This window comes from Stegostoma tigrinum, chromosome 10 (assembly GCF_030684315.1).
Source record: "Stegostoma tigrinum isolate sSteTig4 chromosome 10, sSteTig4.hap1, whole genome shotgun sequence".
Taxonomy (NCBI): Eukaryota; Metazoa; Chordata; class Chondrichthyes; order Orectolobiformes; family Stegostomatidae; genus Stegostoma; species Stegostoma tigrinum.
Window position 1 is genome coordinate 31,697,764 of NC_081363.1, and position 13,182 is coordinate 31,710,945.

Below are 13,182 nucleotides of genomic sequence, written 5' to 3' on the forward strand. Positions count from 1 at the left end.
AGTTCAACAATTTCACTCCAATTTCCACTCCACCTTCACTTTCAACTGGTCTCTGACTCCTTCCTTCCCTCCTTGACATCGGTTTTCATTCCTGGGGATAGACTGGCCACTAATATCCACGATAAACCCACTGACTCCCACAGTTACCTGGGCTATACATCTTTGCACCCTGCTTCCTGCAAAGACTTGATCCCATTCTCTCAGTTCCTCATTCTCTGTCATATGTTCAGATGAAGCAAACTTCGACAAGGGAGCCTCCAAATTGTCCACCTTCTTCCTCAACTGAGGATTCCCCAGCTCCATTGTCGACAGAGTCCTCAACTGGGTCCAATCCATCTTCTGCGCTTCTGCCCTCACTCAGTCTTCCTTCCTGCAACAGCGATAGGGCTCCCTTTGTCCGTACCTACCATCCCACCAGTATCCACATCCAGAAGATCAGATGCGATTTCTGCCAACTCTAACAAGATGTCACCACTAGACACATATTCCCTGCCCTCCCTTGTCCACCTTCTGTAGGGACCATTCTCTCCAGGACACCATTGTTCACTCTACCTTCACCCACAACACCTCCCCACTGCACCTTCCCATGCAACCGGCAAAGGCATAACACCTGCCCATTTACCTCCTCACTCACCTCCCCCCAAGTATCCAAGGGCCCAAGCATACCTTCCAAGTGAAGCAACACTTCACCAGAATCTAGTCTGCAGAGACCTCAGGGAATCTCTCTCCCATTGCAACTCTCTTGTAATCTCTTCGGCCTTGAAACTGCTCGACCATGTCCTGAAGACTCTCCATCTTCGGTCCGCCTCCCCCTCTCTCCCTATTTATTCCAGTTCCCTCCCCCCATCCCCCTCTCTGATGAAGGGTCTAGGCCCGAAACGTCAGCTTTTGTGCTCCTGAGATGCTGCTTGGCCTGCTGTGTTCATCCAGCCTCACATTTTATTATCTGAGCTTCTAGTTGCCTGCCACTTTAAACACACTGGATGCTGCCAGATCTGCTGAGGCAATTTTCTTAAAAATTTAGGAGAAGGTTCATGCTTATTTATGTAAGATCACATGTATGACAAACCTTTAAAAAAATTTAAAAGAAGTCCTGTAATTTGCAACTTTCAAAAGGATCAAGAATGAGCAGGCAAAGATTTAAAGTAAATTGCAAGAGAAGCAATTTATTTTTCAGAGTAAGTAATTAGGGTCTGGAATGCATTCCCTGAAAAAGTGTGGTAAAGGTAGGCATTTAAGAAGGCATTAGATGATTATTTGAATAGAAACTGTGCAGGGTTATAGGGAAAGGAAGGAGAATGGCACTTAGGCAAAAAGTTCATTTGAAGAGCTGATGCAGGCATGATATATTGAATGGCCTTTGTCTTGTTGACCAGTAGAGGGAAAATCAAGCATTACAGGAAAAGGGCAGCAAAGTGGACTTGAGGAATGTCAGATCAGCCATGGTCTTGTTGAACGATAGAGCAGGCTTGAGAGGCTGAACTTCACAATTCTGAGATTCTGCAGTGTATTTTGGAGGGTGATTTTCAAAATTGCGACAATCAAGCTTCCAAGCTCCGCAATGATTGTGCCATTTATTCCAGGCTGAATGAAGTCTGTGTGATAAAGGAAGTATTTTACCAAGGGTCTTTACGAATATACTGGCAGAAACAAATTTTATCAAGAAGGTAAATGTAAACAGGAAAATGTTAAAACCTAAGTTTTGCTTTTTTATGGAAACTTTACAAGAAAGGCCACATTTTGAAAAGATACTTCAGCCAAATTATGCAAAAATTTATTCATACTACACAGTGGTATTTATATTTGAATCAGCAGTTACAAAACAGTTTACATATTTTTCAGAAAGCAAAAATATTTCATCTCTGCAGAGATGTCTTTCACACATGTAACAGTTTCACACATGTAACAGTTTCACACATGTAACAACAATATACTCTACAATATCAAACTTTTCTAGTATTACGCAAAGTGACAGAATTCAAAGTTATAAAACATTTTAAGCAACATTTGTAAACACAATGTACAAGTCATATTCCATCTGATGTAAAGAGAACACCAAGAAAGAATATAGTATATTGACTTTAATATACAAAATGACACACTCAGATAACTTCAAGTAAAGCCCTGTACATTTCGTTTAAGAATATGCTGTGATCTACATAATTTATATATACAAAAATGTTTTACAGATTGTCCTTCATACTCGTGTGGCTGAATATGCTACCCTGCAAAGGAAACAACCAACCATTCATCATAACTAATTTTCTCATCATTACTGAATCAAATGGAAGTAAGAGTTGGAAAGATTAATAAAAATGCTTCCAGGTAACCGCTAGAAGAAACATTACGGACACTGAGCTGAAATCCCCCTCTTTTACACTTTGTAAACTCAAGTCACTTAGCAGCAGTTTTCCAATTCATAGATTATGATTGAAGTGTTTCACTGCAAAATTATACTACATTAAAATATTTTAGAGTGAAGGTCACACAAAAACCAGTGTGCAGACTCACTCAATTACATCAAATAGTTATCAGTGCTAAAATACTCAAATTTAAACCTAAGCTAAAAGCAATTCAAATATAAGAATAGGTCTAAGAATTAAAGTAGACAATTCAAATAAGCTTACATTGTTTTTAGTAATCACGTAACTTTTAAGTTTCAATAATTAAAATTGAGTTTGAGTTTAATTAAACTATACACACCATTTTTTTTTGCAAAAACTGACAGTCATGCCTAACTGAACATGTCTATTGAAAAATAAACAGGATAAGTTTATTTCATATCATTACATGTACTTTCATGACCTCTGTAAACCATGGTACATCATAAGCCTAAAAAAGGATTTTTCACCTATTTACACACAAATTTCTGACCTATAAATAATAACTTTAACAAAACTTTCATTTGCACCAGTTCAATCTCACATTCATTCGTTCGGCTTGCATATTTTCATTCTCTCCTGCTATTGAAATATAGCAACCATCATCACCTTCCTCTTCAAGCTAAAATACTTCCACTATAGCTTAAAACTGATCATGCACCAAATAAAATTTCATAAATGTTTATCCCAAGATATTCTTGTTTTCAGTAATGTTCAGATGGAGGAAATGGTTAAAATTTAACTTTAATTTGCACAAAAATTTAAACTGTAAAACTGCACTAAGATAGGTTTCAATTACTTTGTATTAGTCAAATGAACTATTTTCTTCATAAAATGTCCTGTCATGTGAAGTGCAAGACCGGTTTAAAAACTTAAAAATATCAGGGGTAACAGAATACAGGGTAACATTTAACTTTGCCCTTAATTTGGTGCTTCTTGTCTGCTTCGCATGTTTTTAACGCAAAGTGATTCTTTTTCCTCCTCCACTCAAGGTATTAGATAAACGTTTCCTTCAATTAAAACAATTTTGCAATCAGCTGTTTGGTTGAAAAATCATAGCACAATGAATGCAAGGTTAAATCAGCCTAGAACTTCTCAGAAAGTGAATGAGCACTTTGTAGACAAAGATATATTGTGTAATTGTTTGCACCATTAACATTCGTTGCTGTCTGAGCAGATTCAGCATGGTTGTAATGTCCAGAGTCTGGAATAAAAAAAAGAAAATGTTTATGTCATACACGAAAACTAGAGAATCTGGGGAAAAACACAGTGATGTCTTGAAAAAGAGTTCATATTACAGAAGAGGTGGTACTGCAGGTCTTAAAACGCGCAAAAGATAGATAAATCCCCAGGACCTGATCAACTATTTTTCAGACCTTTGTGGGAAGCTAGGGAAGAGATTACTAGGCCTCGTGCTGAGATACATGTATCACTGACAGCCACGGGTGAGCTGAAGGAAGGCTTGAGGCTGGCTAGCAGTGCCATTACTTAAGACTGTATGGAGAAGTTAGGGAATTATATACCACTGAGTCTGATATCAGTGGACAGCAAGTTGTTGGAGGAGATTCTGAGGGACAGAATTTACATGTATTTAGAATGACAAGGACAGAATAGGGATAGTCAACACGGCTTTGTGCATGAAATTGTATCTCACTAATCTGATTTGAGATTTTTGAAGAACTGACTGAGAAGATTAATGAAGGCAGAGCAGAAGATTTTGTCGACATGGACCTCAGCATGGTGATCGATAAGGTTCCAAAATGATAGACTGGTAAGTGAAGGTTAGATCATAAGGAATCCAGGGGGGAGCTTGTCAACTGTATATAAAACAGGCTCGAAGGTAGGTGGTCTGTGACCAGCAGTGGGTAACTAGGGCTGGGCAATAAATGCTGTCTCAAATGAAATTTTAAAAATTGACATTGTTAAGAAGTTGCTTTAACTTTGCCCATAAAAGGCACAACAAAGTGGCAAGACATTTTCAAAGAGGTCCTGATGAAATTCAATCGGAGGACAAACCTGGTGGGTCTGTTGAATAATTAAAGCCCAGCATTTACAAGGTGTGCCAAACAGATTTGTTAGTCTAATGCTCAAATCATTACTTCAAGGTGTCATCATATATTTCTACATCAGCCACCAAGAACATCTCTGTGCAAAGATCCTACAGATAAAGCATGTGAATGGAAAGGGTTGTTTTGAAAGTTCATTTCAGAAAGTCTACAGCGCTGAATCAGACAGTTCCAATTCTTCCTCTCCGAGGTAGGAGCACAGCATGACATTACTTTAGAGATAACAAGGAGTAGCGCTGGATGAACACAGCAGGCCAAGCAGCAGAGGAGCAGGAAGGCTGATGTTTCAGTCCTAGACCCTTCTTCAGAAGAAGGGTCTAGGACCGAAACATCAGCCTTCCTGCTCCTCTGATGTTGCTTGGCCTGCTGTGTTCATCCAGCTCTACACCTTTTTATCGCAGATTCTCAAGCATCTGCAGTTCCTATTAGCTCATGACATTACTTTAGCCAAGTTTGCTAGCTCAGCACAGCAGTCATACTAGATTATTTCTGGACACTACATGGAGATTAAAACTTTAATGGTAAACTAAAGAAAAGGTGAGCTTCATGGATGATAATGAACAGTTGAATAATCTGGTATTAATAGCCGACATCACCAAGTTTCTTTCAAGCTTGCATTTGAAAATGCAATGGAAGAATCAGTCAAAAAAAGTGCATGAGTGTTCATTCAGAAATTAGGTATGCTACAGAAACAGCTGATCAGGAAGAAAACTGACCACCTCACAACTCTTTTCAGTTGGTCGTGCTCAGTCAACCATCCACAGCACCACACTGATTGGTAGCTTGGGAGAAGAACTGAAGCACAGATTTACATATTTCAGTAAGCACAATGATGAGCTGAAACAGTTTGCAGAACTATTTTGAACAGATGCCATCAAAGCCAAATGAACATACTGAAATGGAAGATGACTGAAATGACGATAGCTGTTGTAGAATATGACATTCAGACATTTTACCATTGATATGGTCCCTCAGTTTTTACTCAGATGTACCAAACCGTGCCGTTTGATCCAATGCATTGTTTGGCAGTACATACTGTCACAAATAGCTTTTCTCAGCATGAAGAGGACCAAATCAAAATGAAAAGTTAGACTTGATGAAGGCCATCTGGAATGGTCTGTGTCGTTACATCAAGCAGGCAAGATGACAATGGCTTCTTTTGCAAGCAAAGACAATACCAGATAACTCAGAATCACAGTTCAATATGACGGAGAGAAGACATTTGAAGCTCTCTGGTAAATTTATATACTCTTCTTGTACAAATCCATAGTGACATAAATTTCCAATCATTGGATAGTCTTTTATTCAAACCTTACACAATACCCCCAGGTGTCATAGTTATAGAATTGTACAGTACAGAAACAGATGCTTTGGTCCAACTCATCCAGGCTGACAAGATATCCTAAATTAATCTAATCTCATTTGCCTATATTTGGCCCACATCCCTCTAAACCATTTCTATTCACGTATCCAACCAGATGCCTTTTAGATGATGCAATTGAAGTAGCCTCCACCACTTCCTCTGGAAACTCATTCCATACATGCACCATCCTCTGTGTGAAAATAGCTGCCTCTCAGGTCCCTTTCAAATCTTGCCCCTCTCACCTTAAACCTATGTCCTCTAGTTTAGGACTACCTTACCCTGGGAAAAAGACCTTGGCTATTCACCCTATCCGTGCTCGTGATGATTTTATAAGCTCCTATAAAGGTCACCTCCCAGCCTCTGATGCTCCAGAGAATATAGCTCCAGCCTGTTCAGACTCCCCTGCAGCTCAAGCCCTCTAACCTCAGCAATATCCTTGTAAAACTTTTCTGCACCCTCTGAAGTTTAACAACATCTTTCCTATAGCAGGGAGACCAGAAGTGAACAGAGTATTCCAAAAGCGGCCGAAGCAATGTCCAACATCTACAACGTGACATACCAACTCCATTACTCAATGCACTGATCTGAGTGCCAAACGCCTTCTTCACTACCCTGTCTACCGCTAACTCTACCTTCACGGAATTATGAACCTGAACCACTAGGTCTTTTCATTCCGCACATGTTCAAGGACACTACCACTACGTGTATAAGTCCTGCCCTGGGGAAACAGAAAAAAAAAGGAAAAATGTTGTTTCTCATATGAAATCATGACTAGATCTTGGAGATAGAGTTTTGCATAAACTTCAGTGTTGCTACGCTTTATTTTGAAATTGTCCTGTGAAACATCTTGGGGTGTTTTATCATGGTAAAGCTAAACAAAATAAGTGATTTTTTTTGGTTATAACAGGTGCATATACAAATACATACTTAACAGGAAAGTGTATCAACAATAACGCAGCTATAACAGGAAGATAATAGGAGATTTTAATTTTAATTACAGTGCAAGAAGCTGAACTCGATTAGCAATATTGAGAACTAAAGGAGGGAATGGCCATATTATACATGTTTCACAGGATAAGAAATGAACATGAATTAGTTAATTTATCAACATAGTAGGATTTATTTTGATGTGCTGTTTGGAAAAAGAGTAGATTTACAAACTCATTATAACTTTAAATAAAAGGTAAAATTTTAGGGATGGGCCATAAACTGACTACAGTAAACTCGGCTGAACTGCTGATGGGCAAACCTAAAGATTAATAGCACATGTGCAGTTAAACAATAAGGTAGCAATAAGGTAAAATTAAAAGGCTTATAAAAACATGCAAAAAAAAGTGGAATTCAGTCAACAGCAACAGCTATAAGGAAAATCAATAATGGAATACAAAAACATATAAAGGAAGAACATTTAGAAAAAAGCTTCAAGAGACATCAAACTGATAAAGGTGCTTTTCATAAATACATTAAATGAAAGAATAGTAGAAGGGAATTGTGGTCTTTGGACAGAAACAGACAAGATTCTCATGGGTGGTGAAGAAATGATAGCCCTGTTGAATGATTACTTTGGATCTAAATTCATCTTGAAAAGAGACACAAAATACTAGAAGTTACAAAGGGAGTGAAAATTAAGTCAAAAGGGGGAAATTCACAGATTCAAAATGTATAAATACATAGTGAAATAAAAGCATTCAGAGCCAACAAATCTCTGTGGCACGATGCCCTCCATACCGGGAACTAGAAAAAAAGGGTAATGAAATTACAGATGAGCTGGTCACAAATTTTTCAGTGCTCTGCAGGTTCAGAAACTGTGCCTTCAGATTTGCAAATTGCAGAAGTCACTTCAGTGATGGGCAAAGTCAGAAGTCACAACACCAGACTATAGTCCAACAAGTGTATTTGAAATCACAAGCTTTCGAAGCACTGCCCTTCGTCAGGTGAATGTGCAACTTCTGACTACGTCCACTCCAGTCCGACTCCACTCGAAGTGCGGAAGAAGGGCGCAAAGCAAATAAACACAGATCTGTTGGTTAAACTCAGCAGGTCTGGCAGCAGAGAAACCAGAGTTAATGTTTTGAGTCCGGTGACCCTTCCTCAGAACTGATGGCTGGGAAAACGTCAGTTTACATGCAGAAAATAGGGAGGTGGGTGTGGTGGAGAGTAAACGAGGGGATAGAGCCCAAAGAGAGAGAAAGACAGTTGGACAGACAAAGGAGTTGCTAACAATCAGGCTGGGAGGGTGAATAGTTGTTAATAGGGACTGTTAGTGACTAACAACGGGGCGGGGGGGGGGGACACGTGGGGGAATTTAGGAGCTAAAATTGTGTTGTTAGTCACTAACAATCCCCATTAACAACTATTCACCCTCACAGCCTGATTGTTAGCAACTCCTTTGTCTGTCCAACTGTCTCTCTCTCTCTTTGGGCTCTATCCTACCATTTACTCCCTACTGACCTCCCTATTTTCTGCAAATAAACTTAAGTTTTCCCAGCCACAATCAGTTCTGAGGAAGGGTCACCGGGCCCGAAACATTAACTCCATTTTCTCCTCTACAGATGCTGCCAGACCTGCTCAGCTTTTCCAGTAACTTTGTTTTTGCTCCTGATTTACAGCATCAGCAGTTCTTTTGGTTTTTTTTTGAAAATAGATCTGTTGGTTTATCACTTGTGTAGTAGTTGTTTGAACTTATCAGAATCAGATGATGTAGCTAGTTTAAAAAATAAGATAATCTTACCACATTGTGCTCCAGACAGCCAATCATAATTTCCGATAAAATCACAACACCAGTCCTTCCTACACCGGCACTACAGTGTATAAGCAAAGGCATATTCGGATGTTTACTGTCTGCAGTACTATTGGTATGACGACGTACTGACTCAATTTCATCCAAATATGCTGTAAAAGCAATGAGAAATTTAAAATGGGGAAATTAATAAGAACAACCATTTATGCATTACAGCCAAAATGCTTCAGTATAAACACTGTTTTAAACCTAAAATGACAAGTGTTGTCAATCAGAATTCAATAAAACTCACATCGGAATCCTTTGATATCATCTGGACAGCCATTTTCTGGCCAGTCTGTATACTGCAAGTGCCACACTGTTCTCTCTTGCCCATTCAATAGATGTTTTATTTTCAACCCTGTAGTCGCATAACAACCTGAGTCTGTTCGAAATCGTGTAGTAATTTTGAATCTCCCATAGGTGACAGAGTTATTCCTGGAACCTAATCGAGGCCAATAACGAAAACTCTTTTCTCTCCCTCCTTCCTGTAAACGTTATTCAATATAAAAAAAACTTGATTAACACTTGACATCAAATTCTGCAGCTGGGATGCATACTCCAAATAATTGTATTGTGAACAAAATCTGGAAGCCACTTTACAGAATATACGTTTCTTTAATGGGTGCAGGTACTAATTGATTAATAAAAAGACGTTCAAATTTCCTAAACACTTTTGAGAAGTAAAATGAGATTACTACGTACTCGCCCCCTTCAACTGATGTATCAGGACTCCTCCATGTGGGAGGACACTTGAGGACGGCAAGGGCACAAAATATACCGTGAGTGGGGATTTCAATCTTCATAAGCAAGAGTTGCTCAGCAGCAGCACCACCAAAGGCCATGGGTATTAGACTGGGCCTACAGCAGGTGGTGAGAGAATCAACAGGGGGTGGAGGTGGGGGGGAAGGGAGTCATATTTGACCTCACCCTTACTAGAGACTGCCTGCTGCATGAGCAGCAATCTAGTACAATATTTTGTAACAAGTGACCACCAGACAGTCCTCATGGAGACAACATCCTGCCTTCACAGAGAAAATCCTTTCATTATGCTGTGTGGTTATCAGCATGCAAACTGGGCCAGACTGCAAAGACATAGAGCAATTCAAGACACGGTATCCATGAGGCAGTGTGGGCCATCAACAGTAGCTTGTCATACTCCAAAACAATCTGCAACCTTGTGGCCTGGCATATTCCCCATTCAGTGAACCAGGGTTGATCCCCACCAGGCATACCTAAAAATGAAGTGTTAACTTGGTGATGTTACTCAACAAGCTTACTTGCTGCTTATGATGTTTATCATGCAAATGACAGAGTTAAGCAATCCCACAACCAAAGGATCAGTTGTAAACTAAATGGTGGTAGACAATGAAACATCCCACTGGTAGAGGCAGCTCCATAAATGTATGCATCCTTAATGACAGAAGAGTCCAGAACATCAGTGCAAGAAATTAGGCTGCAGCATTCGCAACAATCCTCAGCCAGAAATGGCCAGTGAATGATCCATCTCTGCTTCTTCCAGTGGTGCCCAGCATTACTGATGCGAGTCTTCACTCCATGTGATATCAGAAAACAGCTTGTACACTACAAAGCTTATGGGCCCTGACAACATTCTACCAATAGTACTGAAGCCTTGTGTTCCAGTACTTGCAGTTCTTCTTAAGTTATCCAGTACAGTTAAAACACTGGCATCTATCAGATAATATGGAAAATTGCCCAGGAATGTCCCGTACACAAAAAGCAGGACAAATCCAATCCGGCCAATTACTGCCCCATCAGTCTACGCTCAATCATCAGTAAAGTGATGGAAGGTGTCATCAACAATGCTATCAAGCAGCAACCAGTCCAGCAATAACCTGCTCAGTGACACCCAGTTTGGGTTCTGCCAGGACCACTGTGCTCCTGGCCTCATGATAGACTTGGCTCAAATATGGACAAAAGAGCTGGAATTCAGAGGGGAGGTGAGAGTGGTAGCCCTCAACAAAGACATTAGACTGTGTAGATCATCAAGAAACCCGAGCAAAACAGGAATCGATAGGATTCAGGGGCAGATTTTCCCTTGGTTAAAGTCATACATGGCACATAGGAAGATGGCTGTCATTGTTGGAAGTCAGTCACCTCAGCTTCTGGATATCCCTTAAAGGTAGTGTAATTGGGGCGAGAACAGTCAGATGCTTCAACAATGACCTTCCCTTTCAAGGTCAAAAGAGGAGATGTTCACCAATGATTGCACAATATTCAATGCCACTCAAGTTCTTGGATGATGAAGCAGCCACATTCAAGACATGGACAACATCCAGGCTTGGGCTAACAATTGACAAGTAACATTTGCTTCACACAAATGCAAGACCAAGACCAGCACCAATAAGAGAAAATTCAACCACCTCCCCTTGACATTCAATGATGCTACCATCACTGAATCCCTCCCTATTAACATCCTGGGGAGGTTACCATTGACCAGAAACTCACCTGGACTCTTGGTGTCTACTGGACTACAGTGGCTACAACAGGGGGTCTGAGGTTAGAAATACTAGTGAGTAGTGAGAATACTCACTTCCTGACTCCCTGGAACCTGTCCGCCATCTCTAAGGCACAAGTCAGAAGTATGACGTAACTCCCCATTTGCCTGAGGCACAACTCCAACCCTCAAGATGCTTGACACCATCCAGAACACAGCAGCTGAACTGATTGACACCAAAGTACCCAATCCCTCAATCAATGATACGTACTATCTACAAAATGCACTGCAGACATTTGCCGAAGATCCCTCCAATGTACAACTACTCCCATCCAGAAAGGTCAAGGACAGCAGATACCACCACGTGCAAGGTGCCTTCTAAGCCACTCACCATTCTGACATAGAAATATATTGCTGTTCCTTCCTTGTCACAGCAGAAATCCTGGAAGCCCCTCCCCAACCACACTGTGGATCTACATGGATTGCAGTGGTTCAAGAAAAGAGCTCACTACCTCCTTCAATGGCAACTAGGGATAAACAATGAATACTAGCCTGCCAGCTACACAGAAGTAGCACAACAGAACAGAAAAAAAAACTACTCCTAGGTTATCTTCACAAAATAAATAGTTTCTTTAGGGATTGCATCTCCCCTTTAGAGCTAGAAAATAGAAATCAGGAAAGCTTTTGAACCCTTAGATTGCTCACAAGGGTTATTAGGGTTTCAGTGCAATTTCACAGAGATCCCCCTTTAGCATGACATGGAGAAAAATTCCTTATTTAATTAAGGATGATGGGCGGGTCTTAAAGCTGCAGGGTCACAGGCGTTCATGCTGGAAAGCTGCAACAGTCAGCAAGAGACACACTGCCTCAAAATGGAAGTTTCCTCTCACTAACCTTTCTAAACTTAGCAGTGAGGTTGTGCAATTAGGCCAGTACTATAGGTGATTATGGCTGAAATGGCATATAGAACAAATTGCTCTTGCAGGCAGTGACAAACTCTACAGCTCTCTGAAGAGCTGCCATTAGCTGCTCATCTCCAAGCACCTAAAACGTACCTGCTGGAGAAAGTGAAGGCAAAATGAATTTTTGTTCCTTCAGCTGGATAAAACTGAACAAACCTAATCAGTTGCACACTGCCAACCAAAACCTGTCTCCGCAAAAAAAAAGTGATGGTGGTAAAAATAGAATGAGAGAACAGCATTTCAATTAACTTCATTTGAGTCCCAAATACCTTGTTCCTAGCCCCTCCCCAAGAGTCTGGAAATCCACCTCATACTCCTTTCAGCAGTGTCTCCACTTTGTTGATGAGTACTGCAAGCACGAAGAAATACATTTTTAAAATTCCAAACCCCATTCAGTCCAACATTAAAATTTAAATTGATGAAGCTTGATTGAGGAGTGCATTCTGACACGATCACGGGAAAAGAAATCAAGCTTCTACTTAGGATGCTTTGCTCTAATTTGACATCTTATGGCTCTTTAAGAAGGCATACAGTGTTTTAGCTTTTGTTAATAGAGGGATCGCGTTCCGGAACCAAGAGGTTATGCTGCAGCTGTACAAAACTCTGGTGCGGCCACACTTGGAGTATTGTGTACAGTTCCGGTCACCGCATTATAAGGAGGATGTGGAAGCTTTGGAAAGGGTGCAGAGGAGATTTACTCGGATGTTGACTGGTATGGAGGGAAGGTCTTATGAGGAGAGGCTGAGGGACTTGAGGCTGTTTTCATTAGAGAGAAAAAGGTTTTAGGTTAGATGGGCTTGAGATCGGTATGACAGGTCGGCACAACATAGAGGGCCGAAGGGCCTGTACTGTGCCATAATGTTCTATGTTATTAGAAGAAACTCAATGGGTACAAAGAAAACAGATAGTAAATCAAGAGATACACAGCTTGAAGCAAACTAAGAAGTACCTCTTCTATTGTAACCATGGCAATGATAGCGACACCTTGCTCCCACACCATTTGCCAAAAATCAAGACAAGTGGTCTGGAGTGGTCCTTGTGTGGCAATGTAATTCCATTCCCTGCCTTCCACTATTATCTGTAACGAAAATAAGATATTGACAATCATGGGCAAGTGAACAAAAATTGTTTGTGACAAATGCTGGCAAAGTACTTAAATTCAATGAAATTTTC

The 13,182-nt window shown here is 40.4% G+C and overlaps 1 protein-coding gene across 3 annotated transcripts in view; it reads right to left on the reverse strand.

The window, feature by feature from the left end:
* Nucleotides 1–1,752: 1,752 nt before the first annotated feature.
* The window catches only part of ptpn21 (protein tyrosine phosphatase non-receptor type 21), a 99,666-nt gene continuing 88,236 nt past the window's right edge, over nucleotides 1,753–13,182 (reverse strand). For 2 of the 3 annotated variants that reach the window (XM_059649081.1, XM_059649082.1), the window contains exons 16-19: nucleotides 12,959–13,087; nucleotides 8,843–9,077; nucleotides 8,542–8,702; nucleotides 1,753–3,585 (exon numbers count right to left, since the gene is read on the reverse strand). In XM_059649081.1, the coding sequence (XP_059505064.1) occupies nucleotides 3,457–3,585; nucleotides 8,542–8,702; nucleotides 8,843–9,077; nucleotides 12,959–13,087 (654 nt within the window). In that variant the 3' untranslated portion in view covers nucleotides 1,753–3,456. Of the gene's footprint in view, nucleotides 3,586–8,541; nucleotides 8,703–8,842; nucleotides 9,078–12,278; nucleotides 12,359–12,958; nucleotides 13,088–13,182 lie in introns of those variants that run through there. The other variant, XR_009446228.1, reaches the window with a different exon arrangement.